General features: G+C 46.5%; 1 protein-coding gene across 3 annotated transcripts in view; it reads right to left on the reverse strand.

Moving 5' to 3' along the window:
* The window catches only part of CUL1 (cullin 1), a 198,271-nt gene that overhangs the window by 139,493 nt on the left and 42,300 nt on the right, over positions 1-16,478 (reverse strand). For 2 of the 3 annotated variants that reach the window (XM_063922435.1, XM_063922434.1), the window contains exon 2: positions 9,069-9,372. In XM_063922435.1, coding sequence (XP_063778505.1) covers positions 9,069-9,208 — 140 coding nt within the window. In that variant the 5' untranslated portion in view covers positions 9,209-9,372. Of the gene's footprint in view, positions 1-9,068; positions 9,373-12,030; positions 12,204-16,478 lie in introns of all 3 variants that reach the window. The other variant, XM_063922436.1, reaches the window with a different exon arrangement.

Below are 16,478 nucleotides of genomic sequence, written 5' to 3' on the forward strand. Positions count from 1 at the left end.
TTTACACTCTTCCCATGTCACACAGTGCAACTTTGTAAAAACATACAGGACCGTGGCCCAAATGTAATAGGCTGTAAGATGCAGGCAGCATCCAAACTGAATTCAAGGCTGTCTGCTTCGCGAAAAGCATTACATTTGGATCTCAGAAATGTAAAAAAAATAAAAAATACTGTAACACACAGGTAAGCTATGAAGAAGTGCTTTTAGAAGACGGGTAGGTTTGCTAAAGCTTCTATAAAATTAAATGTGGTGATGTTGCCCATAGCAACCAGATTTTAGCTATCATTTCTCTATTGCATCATAGAAAATGACTGAATCTGTTTGGTTGCTACGGGAAACGCCACTTTATTTTTAGAAGCTTTAATAAATCTACCCCACAATACGCATTCATCCATTTAGACACATTTTTCTTTACACTTTGATATAGCCACACAGACACCTTTGTCGTGCAACTTCCAACGCCACATTCAACAAACAGCAGAATCTTTTTAGCAATGTAACAAACTCTGACAAAGATGGAATCATAAAATAAAAGCCAATTCTAAAAGGCATATCGTGTGACCACACAATCAGACCCCTCTTTTGGGCCCACAGTAAATCTATCAACTGCTCATTCCGCACTTACAGCCATGATTAATTTGCAAGTAAATGAATTAACCCACAAGTCTACAGGGTCAATTCAATTACTTGTGAGTTACTCTCAGCCACGAGTAAGTGTGGCCATGTGCAGCACTTACGGTACCACTGGACTCCTTTACACAGAAGGTCGGGAGCAAAACCAGTTGTCATAGGCCAACTCTACGAGCATCAACTATGAAAGGGAGATCAATGAGCAATACTGTTCAGTACAGGTTGAGTATCCCATATCCAAATATTCCGAAATACGGAATATTCCGAAATACGGACTTTTTTTTGAGTGAGACAGATATTGAAACCTTTGTTTTTTTGATGGCTCAGTGTACACAAACTTTGCTTAATACTCAAAGTTATTAAAAATATTGTATTAAATGAACTTCAGACTGTGTGTATAAGGTGTATATGAAACATAAATGAATTGTGTGAATGTACACACACTTTGTTTAATGCACAAAGTTATAAAAAATATTGGCTAAAATGACCTTCAGGCTGTGTGTATAAGGTGTATATGAAACATAAATGCATTCTGTGCTTATATTTAGGTCCCATCACCATAATATCTCGTTATGGTATGCAATTATTCCAAAATACAGAAAAATCCGATATCCAAAATTCCTCTGGTCCCAAGCATTTTGGATAAGGGATACTCAACCTGTATCAGGTTACCTTACATACTGTATACATTGTTTTTTAGCACAGAAATATGCACCATGCTAAAATCTGATTTTTGTAGAAGAAATTATGTCTTTCGGTATAAAATAGTATGTGCACTACTATTGTAATTCTGTTTAACAGAACTGTACTCTGATTTTACAGACAATAAATACTCTTGATCACAGCAGATTACACATAATGTAGTAAGAACACTAAACCAAAAGTAACAGGGGAGTTTCAATGGTGTCTGCAAAGCAACTGTATGACGCACAAACATACAGCAGAGCAGGTATGGACATGGCTCACCCATACACAACAGGAAAATTAAGCACTTATTAAACACTGTGTGATACTTTCTGTACAGGGTTCTGCTTTCTCACATATTTCTATTTTGGAATTAAAATATAACACCACACTGGGGGTGGGAATTCAATTGTTCTTTGGGCAGCAATAATGAATGGGCGCCTGAGCAATACAGTTGTTTTGGGCACCCATTAATTATCGTGAATGTCATGCCCAAAAGCACCAGGTTTAGAAGCTATAAGCTTCTAAACCCATCTAAATTCCCAGTCAGAGCACCCACCTCAGGAGGCTGGGAGCAGAAATGTGTGAGCCTGCGGCATTAGTGCCTGACCAGACAATTGTTTCATACAGGCGCCCATTACCAACAGCCGCACAAAGAACAACTGAATTCCCCCCAAATGAAAGATCTGTTCCATAGACTTATTTGCCCTAATGTAATAATATTTTCTCTGACGTCCTAGTGGATGCTGGGAACTCCGTAAGGACCATGGGGAATAGACGGGCTCCGCAGGAGCCCGGGCACTCTAAAAGAAAGATTAGGTACTATCTGGTGTGCACTGGCTCCTCCCTCTATGCCCCTCCTCCAGACCTCAGTTAGATTTCTGTGCCCGGCCGAGCTGGATGCACACTAGGGGCTCTCCCGAGCTCCTAGAAAGAAAGTATATGTTAGGTTTTTTATTTTACAGTGAGACCTGCTGGCAACAGGCTCACTGCATCGAAGGACTAAGGGGAGAAGAAGCGAACCTACCTGCTTGCAGCTAGCTTGGGCTTCTTAGGCTACTGGACACCATTAGCTCCAGAGGGATCGACCGCAGGACCCGTCCTTGGTGTTCGTTCCCGGAGCCGCGCCGCCGTCCCCCTTACAGAGCCAGAAGCATGAAGATGGTCCGGAAAATCGGCGGCAGAAGACTTCAGTCTTCACCAAGGTAGCGCACAGCACTGCAGCTGTGCGCCATTGCTCCTCATACACACTTCACACTCCGGTCACTGAGGGTGCAGGGCGCTGGGGGGGGGGGGCGCCCTGAGCAGCAATAAAAACACCTTGGCTGGCAAAATAATCACAATATATAGCCCCAGAGGCTATATATGTGATAATTACACCTGCCAGAATCCACAAAAAAGCGGGAGAAAAGTCCGGGAAAAAGGGGCGGAGCTATCTCCCTCGGCACACTGGCGCCATTTTCTCTTCACAGTGTAGCTGGAAGACAGCTCCCCAGGCTCTCCCCTGTAGTTTTCAGGCTCAAAGGGTTAAAAAGAGAGGGGGGGCACTAAATTTAGGCGCAATATTGTTTATACAAGCAGCTATTGGGGAAAATTCACTCAGTGATAGTGTTTATCCCTACATTATATAGCGCTCTGGTGTGTGCTGGCATACTCTCTCTCTGTCTCCCCAAAGGGCTGTGTGGGGTCCTGTCCTCAGTCAGAGCATTCCCTGTGTGTGTGCGGTGTGTCGGTACGGCTGTGTCGACATGTTTGATGAGGAGGCTTATGTGGAGGCGGAGCAGATGCCGATAAATGGGATGTCGCCCCCTGTGGGCCGACACCAGAGTGGATGGATAGGTGGAAGGTATTAACCGACAGTGTCAACTCCTTACATAAAAGGCTGGATGACGTAACAGCTATGGGACAGCCGGCTTCTCAGCCCGAGCCTGCCCAGGCGTCTCAAAGGCCATCAGGGGCTCAAAAACGCCCGCTCCCTCAGATGGCAGACACAGATGTCGACACGGAGTCTGACTCCAGTGTCGACGAGGTTGAGACATATACACAATCCACTAGGAACATCCGTTACATGATCCCGGCAATAAAAAATGTGTTACACATTTCTGACATTAACCCAAGTACCACTAAAAAAGGGTTTTATGTTTGGGGAGAAAAAGCAGGCAGTGTTTTGTTCCCCCATCCAATGAGTGAATGAAGTGTGAAAAAGCGTGGGTTCCCCCGATAAGAAACTGATAATTTCTAAAAAGTTACTGATGGCGTACCTTTTCCCGCCAGAGGATAAGTTACGCTGGGAGATATCCCCTAGGGTGGATAAGGCGCTCACACGTTTGTCAAAAAAGGTGGCACTGCCGTCTTAAGATACGGCCACTTTGAAGGTACCTGCTGATAAAAAGCAGGAGGCTACCCTGAAGTCTGTATTTACACACTCAGGTACTAGACTGAGACCTGCAGATAGTGCTGCTGCAGCGTGGTCTGTAACCCTGTCAAACAGGGATACTATTTTGCGAACATAAGACGTCGTCTTATATATGAGGGATGCACAGAGGGATATTTTGCCGGCTGGCATCCAGAATTAATGCAATGTCCATTCTGTCAGGAGGGTATTAGAGACCAGACACTGGACAGGTGATGCTGACTTTAAAAGGCACATAGAGCCTTATAAGGGTGAGGAATTGTTTGTGGATGGTCTCTGGGACCTCGTATCCACAGCAACAACTGGGAAGAAAAATTTTTACCTCAGGTTTCCTCACAGCCTAAGAAAGCACTGTATTATCAGGTACAGTCCTTTCGGCTTCAGAAAAGCAAGCGGGTCAAAGGCGCTTCCTTTCTGCACAGAGACGAGGGAAGAGGGAAAAAGCTGCACCAGTCAGCCAGTTCCCAGAATCAAAATTCTTCCCCCGCTTCCTCTGAGTCCACCGCATGACGCGGGGGCTCCACAGGCGTAGCCAGGTTCGGTGGGGGGCCGCCTCAAAAATTTCAGCGATCAGTGGGCTCGCTCACAGGTGGATCCCTGGATCCTTCAAGTAGTATCTCAGGGGTACAGGCTGGAATTCGAGGCGTCTCCCCCCCGCCGTTTCCTCAAATCTGCCTTGCCGACAACTCCCTCAGGCAGGGAGGCTGTGCTAGAGGCAATTCACAAGCTGTATTCCCAGCAGGTGATAGTCAAGGTGCCCCTACTTCAACAAGGACGGGGTTACTATTCCACACTGTTTGTGGTACCGAAACCGGACGGTTCGGTGAGACCCATTTTAAATTTGAAGTCCTTGAACACATACATAAAAAAATTCAAGTTCAAGATGGAATCGCTCAGGGCGGTTATTGCAAGCCTGGAGGAGGGGGATTACATGGTATCCCTGGACATCAAGGATGCTTACCTACATGTCCCCCATTTACCATCCTCACCAGGAGTACCTCAGATTTGTGGTACAGGATTGCCATTACCAATTCCAAACACTGCCGTTTGGACTGTCCAGAGCACCGAGGGTCTTTACCAAGGTAATGGCAGAAATGATGATACTCCTTCGAAAAAAGGGAGTTTTTAATTATCCCGTACTTGGACGATCTCCTTATAAAGGCGAGGTCCACGGAGCAGTTGTTGGTCGGAGTAGCACTATCTCGGGAAGTGCTACAACAGCACGGATGGATTCTATACATTCCAAAGTCACAGCTGGTTCCTACCACACGCCTGCTGTTCCTGGGGATGGTTCTGGACACAGAACAGAAAAAAGTGTTTGTCCCGCAGGAGAAAGCCAAGGAGCCGTCATCTCTAGTCAGAGACCTCCTGAAACCAAAACAGGTATCGGTGCATCACTGCACACGAGTCCTGTGAAAAATGGTAGCTTCTTACGAAGCAAAACTCCATTCGGCAGGTTCCATGCAGGAACCTTTCAGTAGGACCTCTTGGACAAGTGGTCGGAATCGCATCTTCAGATGCATCGGCTGATACCCTGGTCCTTGGTGAAGTCAGGAGTCGTCCCTACACATAAATATTCTGGAACTGAGGGCCATTTACAATGCCCTAAGCCTGGCAAGGCCTCTGCTTCAAAACCAGCCGGTACTGATCCAATCAGACAACATCACGGCAGTCGCCCATGTAAACCGACAGGGCGGCACAAGAAGCAGGATGGCGATGGCAGAAGCCACAAGGATTCTCAGATGGGCGGAAAATCACATCTTAGCACTGTCAGCAGTGTTCATTCCGGGAGTGGACAACTGGGAAGCAGACCTCCTCAGCAGACACGACCGACACCCGGGAGAGTGGGGACTTCATCCAGAAGTCTTCCAACTGTTGGTAAACCGTTGGGAAAGGCCACAGGTGGACATGATGGCGTCCCGCCTAAACAAAAAACTAGATATTGCGCTAGGTCAAGGGACCCTCAGGCAATAGCTGTGGACGCTCTAGTGACACCGTGGGTGTACCAGTCGGTTTATGTATTCCCTCCTCTGCCTCTCATACCAAAGGTACTGAGAATAATAAGAAAACGAGGAGTAAGAACGATACTCGTGGTTCCGGATGGGCCAAGAAGAGCTTGGTACCCAGAACTTCAAGAAATAATATCAGAGGACCCATGGCCTCTACCGCTCAGACAGGATCTGCTACAGCAGGGGCCCTGTCTGTTCCAAGACTTACCGCGGCTGCGTTGGACGGCATGGCGGTTGAATTCCGGATCCTAAAGCAAAAGGGCATTCCGGAGGAAGTCATTCCTACGCTGATAAAAGCCAGGAAAGAAGTAACCGCAAACCATTATCACCGTATTTGGCGAAAATATGTTGCGTGGTGTGAGGCCAGGAAGGCCCCAACAGAGGAATTTCAGCTGGGTCGTTTTCTGCACTTCCTACAGTCAGGAGTGACTATGGGCCTAAAATTGGGTTCCATTAAGGTCCAGAATTCGGCTCTGCCGATTTTCTTCCAGAAAGAACTGGCTTCACTGCCTGGAGTTCAGACATTTGTAAAGGGAGTGCTACATATTCAGCCCCTTTTTTGTGCATTCTGTGGCACCTTGGGATCTCAACGTGGTGTTGAGTTTCTTAAAATCACATTGGTTTGAGCCACTTAAAACTGTGGATTTGAAATATCTCACGTGGAAAGTGGTCATGTTATTGGCCTTGGCTTCGGCCAGGCGTGTGTCAGAATTGGCGGCTTTGTCATGTAAAAGCCCTTATCCGATTTTCCATATGGATAGGGCAGAATTGAGGACTCGTCCCCAGTTTCTCCCTAAGGTGGTATCAGCTTTTCACTTGAACCAACCTATTGTAGTGCCTGCGGCTACTAGGGACTTGGAAGATTCCAAGTTACTGGACGTAGTCAGGGCCTTAAAAATTTATATTTCCAGGACAGCTGGAGTCAGGAAAACTGACTCGTTTTTTATCCTGTAGGCACCCAACAAAATAGGTGCTCCTGCTTCTAAGCAGACTATTGCTCGCTGAATTTGTAGCACAATTCAGCTGGAGCATTCTGCGGCTGGATTGCCGCATCCTAAATCAGTAACAGCCCATTCCACGAGGAAAGTGGGCTCATCTTGGGCGGCTGCCCGAGGGGTCTCGGCTTTACAACTTTGCCGAGCTGCAACTTGGTCAGGGGCAAACACGTTTGCTAAATTCTACAAATTTGATACCCTGGCTGAGGAGGACCTTGAGTTCTCTCATTCGGTGCTGCAGAGTCATCCGCACTCTCCCGCCCGTTTGGGAGCTTTGGTATAATCCCCATGGTCCTTACGGAGTTCCCAGCATCCACTAGGACGTCAGAGAAAATAAGATTTTACTCACCGGTAAATCTATTTCTCGTAGTCCGTAGTGGATGCTGGGCGCCCATCCCAAGTGCGGATTGTCTGCAATACTTGTATATAGTTATTGCCTAACTAAAGGGTTATTGTTGAGCCATCTGTTGAGAGGCTCAGTTATATTTCATACTGTTAACTGGGTATAGTATCACGAGTTATACGGTGTGATTGGTGTGGCTGGTATGAGTCTTACCCGGGATTCAAAATCCTTCCTTATTGTGTCAGCTCTTCCGGGCACAGTATCCTAACTGAGGTCTGGAGGAGGGGCATAGAGGGAGGAGCCAGTGCACACCAGATAGTACCTAATCTTTCTTTTAGAGTGCCCAGTCTCCTGCGGAGCCCGTCTATTCCCCATGGTCCTTACGGAGTTCCCAGCATCCACTACGGACTACGAGAAATAGATTTACCGGTGAGTAAAATCTTATTATTATTATTAATATTATTAAAACAGCAGATCACCATCTTGGAGTCGGGTATTGTAATGTATAAATAACTATTTTAGTGCATGTTTTAAACACAATGAAATCTTCTGTACAATATATAAAGTACAGTGCGGCCTCTTGACTCGAGTAAGGTGTACTGAAGACGCTGTGTCAGATTTGTCCCTGGTACTAATATCAACAGAAGAGAAACAAATTCTACACACTTTAGGAATAAAACTCTGATCATGGCTTACAGTATGTCTCTCTAAAGCATCTTCGTAACACCTGAACTGCATATATCAAACAGTCACCAATACCAGCTGCGAAAATCTACTGTGATTTTAATCCAGTGGGGGCCATTCAATTGTTTTGTGGACTGGCAAACATATTGGGTGCCCAGCAGAGCTTTTCACCTGTCCTCTCCACTGGGCACGCATGCCCCACGTGTGTGCTTATTAGTATTAGGTTTAGCTGCGTAAAGCGCCTAGGCAAGGGCACTCAAACTCTTGTTTGAGCGCCCAAATCACTGTGTTTTAGCACATTTCAACACGCACCTTGGGGGTCATTCTGACCTGATCGCACGCTGCCGTTCATCGCAGCGATCAGGTCAGAAGTGCGCATGCGCCGGCAGCGGTCATTGCCTAGCGATCGCCTCTGCCTGACTGACAGGCAGAGGCGGTCGCTGGGCAGGAAGGGGCGGCACGTCGGCGTTTGGCCGCCATTTTGTGGACCATGCGAGGGGCAACCCAGGCAGCGACGAGTAGCTCCAGCCAGCACACAAAAGCTGCGCCGGCCGGGAGCTACTCCTGAAGTACAAAAGCATTGCCGCTGTACGATGCTGTTGTACTTCTGAAGGGAGGGGGAGGGGTGGGGGGCCGGGTCTGACATGCGGGGCGGACTAGCCGTGTGCTGGGCGTCCCTTCCCCTGCAAATTAGGCCCCTTGGAGGGCTGCAAGCTAAAATGTGTCCCCGTGACTACATGAGTCCCCGAACAAAGCAACAATTGAATTGCTCCACGGGGCGCCAGCAGAATCAAATAACAATTTGTTTAATTTACTAACCTGCTTGACCCTACTGTATAATGAATGTTCCATGTATTTCAACATACTATCCCAGCACATCATAATCAATATATTTAGAGAAACACACGGTACAGTGCTGCTATCCAAATGAAATGCCTAGCATTAGTTAACATCTATACACTGCTCTATTCAGTCCTCATACAGAGTAAGACTAATAATGATACCATCTGCGAACAGCCATTGCTAAGACCACACTCACTCATAGAAAACAAATACATCTTCCTCACCTACAGCTATCCACCAAATGTCAGGAGCACCAAAGCTCAACTACATAATGTTTAAATAAGCATTAGACATTGTACTTACACCAAGGCATTACCAAATTAAAAAAAATTAAAAAAATGGCATAATTAGTGCATTCCAATAAATATGAAGTGGTAAACTGCTTAAATGGACATATTATTCCAGGCTTAGTCAGTTTCCCCAAATTTACAAAGAACAGAATGCCCCAGGGGGAACGTTAAGGATACGTGTAGAGTTCCATGTATCTGGATTTTGCCATGCTCTGTCTGGTGTAAACTTGTTGGATGCCGGCCCGCAGGTCATCCCAGATCTGGTCCAAGCCAATCTGTTTAAGTCCATGGGGATTTTGACTTCTGTTTGACGCCATTTTTTGCTTTATTTTCTTTTTCCGTTTATCTTGTCCCCCCCTGTTTTAAGTCCTTCTGTGCGGAAACTTCTTAAATCGGAGCTAGTTAATCATCCATTAGATTACAATATACTGGCACATTCCAAACTGTAGTTGGTTGAACAACGATATTTCAGTCAGAAAACCTGAAAATGACAGAGAGAAGATGAGACATTTGTTTTCTAACACTGCAGGCATATGATATTGTTTAACATGGTATGTAAATTGATTGATATATACACATTTTCAGTATTTTCTTGAAAATTAGAGGAGAGGGTGAATACATATCTTAACGTTACAATGGGGTCGATTCAATTCGGCAACTTATGAATAGCGCCGGGAATTAGCTCCCGACGCTATTCAATTCAGCTTCAGTTAAGTCGGCGATGACTCGTTCTCGCCGACTAAACAGGTTGAATTGTCGTGAGAACGGGCATTCTCCGACTTAACTCCCCGGCGCGAGTCTGATTCCCGACAGAATCAGCCTCGCGCCGGCCGCGAGGCAGCAATTTTGTCGGGTTTCTTCTCTCATCCCCCGGGGATGAGAGAAGAATTCCCGACAATTGCGGGTAACTAGCAGCTGAATTGAATAGCGTCGGGAGCTAATTCCCGGCGCTATTCATAAGTTGCCGAATTGAATCGACCCCAATGCCCTAGGGCCAACAAAAAAATGCATTACTGAAGGTATTTGATGAGGATATTGTATTAATTTTAATTTTAAGAAAATAGCAAAATGTTGGTATTAATGAAATACAGCTAAAAGTTTGGAATTTACTCATTTGTTGTGCAAAGCCACAACTGAATGTTGTAATTTAACTGAAGTTACTACTTTATGGGGTCAATTCAATTTGACGACAGTTTAATAGCGCCGGGAATTAGCTCCCGGAGCTATTCAATACAGCACCAAGTGACACTTAATAGGGATGCAAGAGGAAATCCAACAAAAGTGCTGGCGCATGGCTGATTCTGTCAGGAAACAGCATCGCGCCGGGGAGTTAAGTCAGAGAATGCCCGCTCTCCCGACAAATCAACCTGTTAAATCCGGGAGAATGGGCATTCGCCGACTTAACATGAGCAGAGTTGAATAGCGATGGGAGCCAATTCCCGGCGCTATTCAACTGTCGGCATATTGAATTGACCCCTATATATTTTGTTGTTTTGTAACCCCTTCATATGCATATTTCTACCAGTGCTGATCACCTACTTTTACATTCTGGTGACCTGTCAGTTTGCAGGGGATAACTCCTAATTGTTCTCCCCAATATAGCAATATCACAGCAATAGTCTAAGAATATTTAAACAGCACACGAAACGTGTGTTTTCTGCCGCTGCAAGGGGCCTCGCACATACCAGTAACATGGCTGGGATCAGTAGGAATTACAGACGGGATGCCGGCTGTCAGTATACAGACAACGGCATCCCGACTGTCAGTGGGGCGAGTTCTAGAAAGCCCCTTGCGGGCTCGCCACAGGTTATATTCCCAATTTATGGGTGTCATGGACACCCACGGGTGGGAATAGCCCATGTGAGCTGGGATTCCAGCTGGCGGCATTGTCAGCAGTCAGGATATGACTGCCGGCAATTTAACCATCCCACATGGCTATGTGCTGGTCAAGGAAATAGTTAAACAACAAAAGAAAGACATACCAGGTAAATTACTTTACATTCATTTGTTACTCATAACAGCCTAAAGTCTTTTAAACAACTACTATAGCCATAGAAAATGCCATCTTCAATTACAGTAATAGACAGTCACATTAGTGAGAAAATACGTTGGGCCAGGCAAATTACAGTTGCTATGTTCCGAATCAACCACATCTCAGTACAGGATGCAGTTAATATACTGGCCTCAGTGCCTTTGCAAAACTACAATACATGAAAAATTGTATTAATGGAAGACAACTAAAGTAGTATCTGCGCTGTGCGAGAGTTCTGAATCAATGGGGTCAATTCTATTCAGCGACAGTTGAAGAGCGCCGGGAGTTAGCTCCCGACGCTATTCAATTCAGCTCATGTTAAGTCAGTGAAGGCCCGTTCTCGCTGACTTAACAGGTTGAATTGCCGAAAGAACGGGCATTCCCCGACTTAACTCCGTGCCGCGAGGCTGATTCCCGACAGAATCAGCCTTGCGCCGGCCACGCGGCAGCACTTTTGTCGGATTTCCTCTCTCATCCCCCAGTTCCCGACAATTGGTGTCACTTGGCGCTGTATTGAATAGTGCCGGGAGCTAACTTCCGGCGCTATTCAACTGTCGCTGAATAGAACGGACCCCATTATTCATAAAAGTGTGATGTTGCAAATAGTCTTGATCCCATCTTACCAAAAAGTGTAAAAACTGCATAGTATCACAACTTTAAATGGCTTGTTTCTAATAATAAATTTTCACAACAGTCATGAATTCAGCAGAGATGGCCTACACACTCCAATGTAGAACATCAAAAGGAAATCGCCTTAGAACAGGCATGTCCAAACTGCGGCCCTCCAGCTGTTGAGAAACTACATATCCCAGCATGCCCTGACAGTTTTGCTGTCAGAGAATGCTAAAGCTGTGTCAGGGCATGCTGGGATGTGTAGTTTCTCAACAGCTGGAGGGCCGCAGTTTGGACATGCCTGCCTTAGAACCTTTCATGATTAGACTCTCAGAGTCCAACCTGGATGTCTAGGGGACAATTAAAAAAGGAAAAAACTGTTTCTAATTGTAATGATACAAAAAAAAAAAAAACCCCAGACATTCACTTTCTCTGAGATGGTGAAAAAAACCTTAACATAGACTGGAAGTTGTATCTCTGCCCCGAGACACTTACACATTTACTGAGAGGAATGGACGTTTCAACAGAAAGAATCAATGTCATCATGGACATCATCAGTCACTGTTAGACAGACAATAATCATGCTTTCAGAAGTGCACTCTCCTTCCTTTAATCCATGTGCCAAAACACTTGTTTATGGCCTCACCAGCAGTATTTAATTTCTGTATCTAGAAAACCAGAGGACAATTATTTTAATAATGTATATCATCCCATGATTAAATAGTTGCTTGGTAAGGGGAGATATTATAGCATATCCAAGGGGTTCACATGGGATGCGGTCAATTTACCTACAATCAAATCCCGACAACCATTGACAGACGGCCAAAATCCCGACAAGGTCAAAACACAGAGATTTAAAAAATCGACAGGACAACATGAGTTTTTCATTAAAACAGACTTGTTCATACTTTCCCATCCCAGTGGACCTAGAAGAAGAATAGAATAGTGTGCTGAGCGCAGTAAGGCACCGTGCCCGAAGCGAGCCATGTGAGGAGGACATGGTACACTTATACGGTGTCCATGTCAACAAACACACTAAAAAACAATGAAAAACTTGTGACGACTTTTTGACCTGCCGATATCTTAAACGTCGGTATTTTGACCTTGTCGGGATTTTGACTGTCGGCCAATTGTTGTCGGGATTTTGATTGTAGGTATTTTATACTGATCCCGCTCACATACACTGCAATGAGTGGCATGTCAGTATATTATGTGGAAAGGGTTTACTTTGTATAGCCACTTCTAGCCCAGCATATACTCTATCACATATTTCAAGTCAATATGACTTGCATTACAAATCTGCTGTCTCCTATCTTTTACAGCAGGTTGTCCAAGCAGGCCTGGAGTAAGACTGTATTACAGCTCAGAGACAAGGATGAAGAGAAAAGGTGATAAATGAGGTAATCTCGGGTGGTGGGTGTGATTACGGCTTTTAATTTTCTTAAAGACTAACAAAGTAATGCAAGTTGTAAATACACAAATCCCACTATCAAGCAATCAGTTTAACAATTTTTTATTTTTAATAGGATTTTAATTACCTACCGGTAAGTCCTTTTCTCGTAGTCTGTAGAGCAGGTCTGGCCAACCTGTGGCTCTCCAGCTTATGTGAAACTACAAATCCCAGCATGCCCTGCCAGAGTTTTGTTATTAGGGAATGCTAAAACTGTGGCAGGGCATGCTGGGACGTGTAGTTCCACAACAGCTGGAGAGCCACAGGTTGGCCAGGCCTGCCATAGAGGATACTAGGGATCCATTTAGTACCATGGGGTATAGACGGGTCCACTAGGAGCCTTGGGCACTTTAAGAATTTGATAGTGTGCGCTGGCTCCTCCCTCTATGCCCCTCCTACCAGACTCAGTCTAGGAAACTGTGCCCGAGGAGACGGACATACTTTGAGAGAAGGATGGTTAATAAAAAAGTGGTGAGATTACGAACCAGCACATACAAACAAGAGGAAAGCCATGCTAACCAGACTTGGAAACAGGAACAGCAACAGCTGGACTAAACAATACTTAACCAAGTAACAGTGCGGTAAGAACGAAGCACCGGGTGGGAGCCTAGTATACTCTACGGACTAGGAGAAAAGGATTTACCGGTAGGTAATTAAAATCCCATTTTCTCTTACGTCCTAGAGGATACTGGGGATCCATTTAGTACCATGGGAGAAGTACCAAAGCTTCCAAACCGGGTGGGAGAGTGCCGAGGTTCCTGCAGAACTGATTGACCAAACTGAAGGTCCTCAGAGGCCAAAGTATCGAACTTGTAAAACTTTGCAAACATGTTCGTACCTGACCAAGTAGTTGCTCGGCAGAGCTGTAAAGCCAAGACACTCCGGGCAGCCGTCCAAGAAAAACCCACCGACCTAGTCGAGTGGGCCTGTACAGATTTTGGAACCGGCAAGCCTGCCGTGGAATAAGTATGCTGGATAGTAAATCTGGTCCAGCGTGCAATGGACTGCTTTGAAGCAGGACACCCAATCTTATTGGGATCATTAAAGACAACGCCCCCAGCTCCGACACACGTCTTGCTGAAGCCAAGGCCAATAGTGTGACAGTCTTCCACGTAAGCTACTTTACGTCAACATCCTGTAACGGTTCAAACCAGTCCGATAGGAGGAACTGCAGCACCACACTGAGATCCCAAGGTGCCGTGAGAGGCACAGAGGGAAGTTGGATGTGTAGCACACCTTTCAAGAACGCCTGGACCTCAGGAATAGAAGACAATCATTTCTGAAATCTGGACTTTTATGAAGCCCAGACGTAGGCCCACATCCACACCTGATTGGAGAAAAAGTAGGAAACGTCCCAGATGAAATTCCACAGCAGAAAATGTTCTGCTCTCACACCAAGAGACTTATTTCTTCCAAATACGATGGTAATGTTTAGACGTTACCCCCTTTCTGGCTTGGATCATAGTTGGTATAACCTTGTCAGGGATCCCTCTTACAGACAGAATCAGCCGTTCAACTACCATGCCATTAAACGTAGCCGCGGTAAGTCCTGATAGACGAACGGGCCCTGTTGCAGAAGATCCTTGCAAAGAGGTAGAGGCCACAGATCTTCAAGGAGCATCATCAGAAGATCCGCGTACCAGGCCCTTCTTGGCCAGTCCGAAGCAATGAGTATTGCTTGAACCTTTTCCCTTTTTATTCTTTTTAGAATTCTTAGGATCAGCGGAAGTGGAGGGAACACGTACACCATCTGATAGACCCACCGAGTTGTCAGAGCACCTACCGCCACTGCCCGTGGGTCTCTCAACCTGAAACAAAACCGCTTGAGCTTCTTGTTGAGACGAGAGGCCATCATGCCGATTTGTGGATATCCCCATTGACTTGTCAAGCACCTGAACACTTCGGGGTGAAGGCCCCACTCCCCCGGGTGCAGGTCGAGTCTGCTGAGGAAGTCTGCTTCCCAGATGTCTACTTTCGGAATGAAGACCGCTGACAACGCCACAGCATGTTTTTATGCCCAGAGAAGAATTCTGGACACCACCGACATTGCTGCTCTGCTTTTTGTTCCGCCCTGTCGGTTTATGTACGCTACTGCCGTCACATTGTCCAACTGGACCTGAATGGCCCAATCCTGAAGAAGATATGAGGCATGCAGAAGGGCGTTGTATATGGCACAGAGTTCCAAAATGTTGGATGGAAGAACAACTTCCTGACTTTTAACCATCTTCCTTGAAACTGCACCCCCTGGGTGACTGCTCCCCAACTTTTGAGACTTGCGTCTGTGGTTAGCAGAATCCAATTCTGAATTCCGAACCTCCGACGAGGTGAGAAGTCTGTAGCCACCACAGAAGGGAGATCCTGGCTTTTGGCGACAGACGTATCATCTGGTGCATGTGAAGACGCGATCCGGGCCATTTGTCCAACAGATCGAGCTGAAAGGGTCTTGCGTGAAACCTTCCGTACTGAAGTGCCTCGTAAGAGGCCACCATTTTCCCCAGAAGGCGAATGCATAGATGCACCGATTTCCGGGTTGTCTTCAGGACATCCCGAACCATCGACAAGGATTACCATTGCCTTTTCCAAGGAAAGGAACACTCTCTGAGACTCTGTGTCCAGTATCATTCCCAGGAAAAGAAGCCTCAGTGTTGGTTCCAGGTGAGATTTTGGTAGTTTCAGAATCCACCCGTGATCCAGGAGTAGTCTGGTTGAGACTGGCCAATGCTGTCCAACAACCGTTCCCTGGGGGTCATTCCGAGATGATCGTAGCGGTGCTAAATTTAGCACCGCTACGATCATTCACACTGACATGCGGGGGAACGCCCAGCACAGGGCTATCCCATCCCGCAAGTCAGTGCCGGCCCCCCCTTCCCCCCCGCAGAAGTGCAAAGGCATCTCACAGCGGCGATGCCTTTGCACTTCAAGAGTAGCTCCCGACCAGTGCAGCTTTAGCGTGCTGTCCGGGAGCTACTCATCACTCCCCTGCCCGAAGCGGCTGCGTGTGACGTCACGCAGCGGCCCGTCGGCCGGACCGCGCCCACAAAATGGCGGTCAAACGCCGCTGTTCCGACCCCCACCCCCCAGCGACCGCCTCTGCCTGTCAATCAGGCAGAGGCAATTGTAGCGGCCCGACGGACTTCGGCCATCTGGCATGCGTGGCGCATGGGCAGTTCTGACCCAATCGCACCGCTGCGATAAACTGCAGCGTGCGATCGGGTCAGAATGACCCCCCCCTGGACGGTGCCTTTATCAGAAAATCATCCAGGTACAGAATTATGTTCACTCCCTGTTTGCGGAGTGGAAACATCATCTCTGCCATCACTTTGGTGAACACCCTCGGTGCTTTGGAGAGACCAAATGGCAGGGCCTGGAACTGGCAGTGACAGTTCTGCAGTGCAAACTGTAGATAAGCCTGATAAGGCGGCCAGATCAGAATGTGAAGGTACGCATCCTTGATATCCAGAGATACTAGGAATTCCCCCTCCTCCAAACCGGA

This window comes from Pseudophryne corroboree, chromosome 5, assembly GCF_028390025.1.
Source record: "Pseudophryne corroboree isolate aPseCor3 chromosome 5, aPseCor3.hap2, whole genome shotgun sequence".
Taxonomy (NCBI): domain Eukaryota; kingdom Metazoa; phylum Chordata; class Amphibia; order Anura; family Myobatrachidae; genus Pseudophryne; species Pseudophryne corroboree.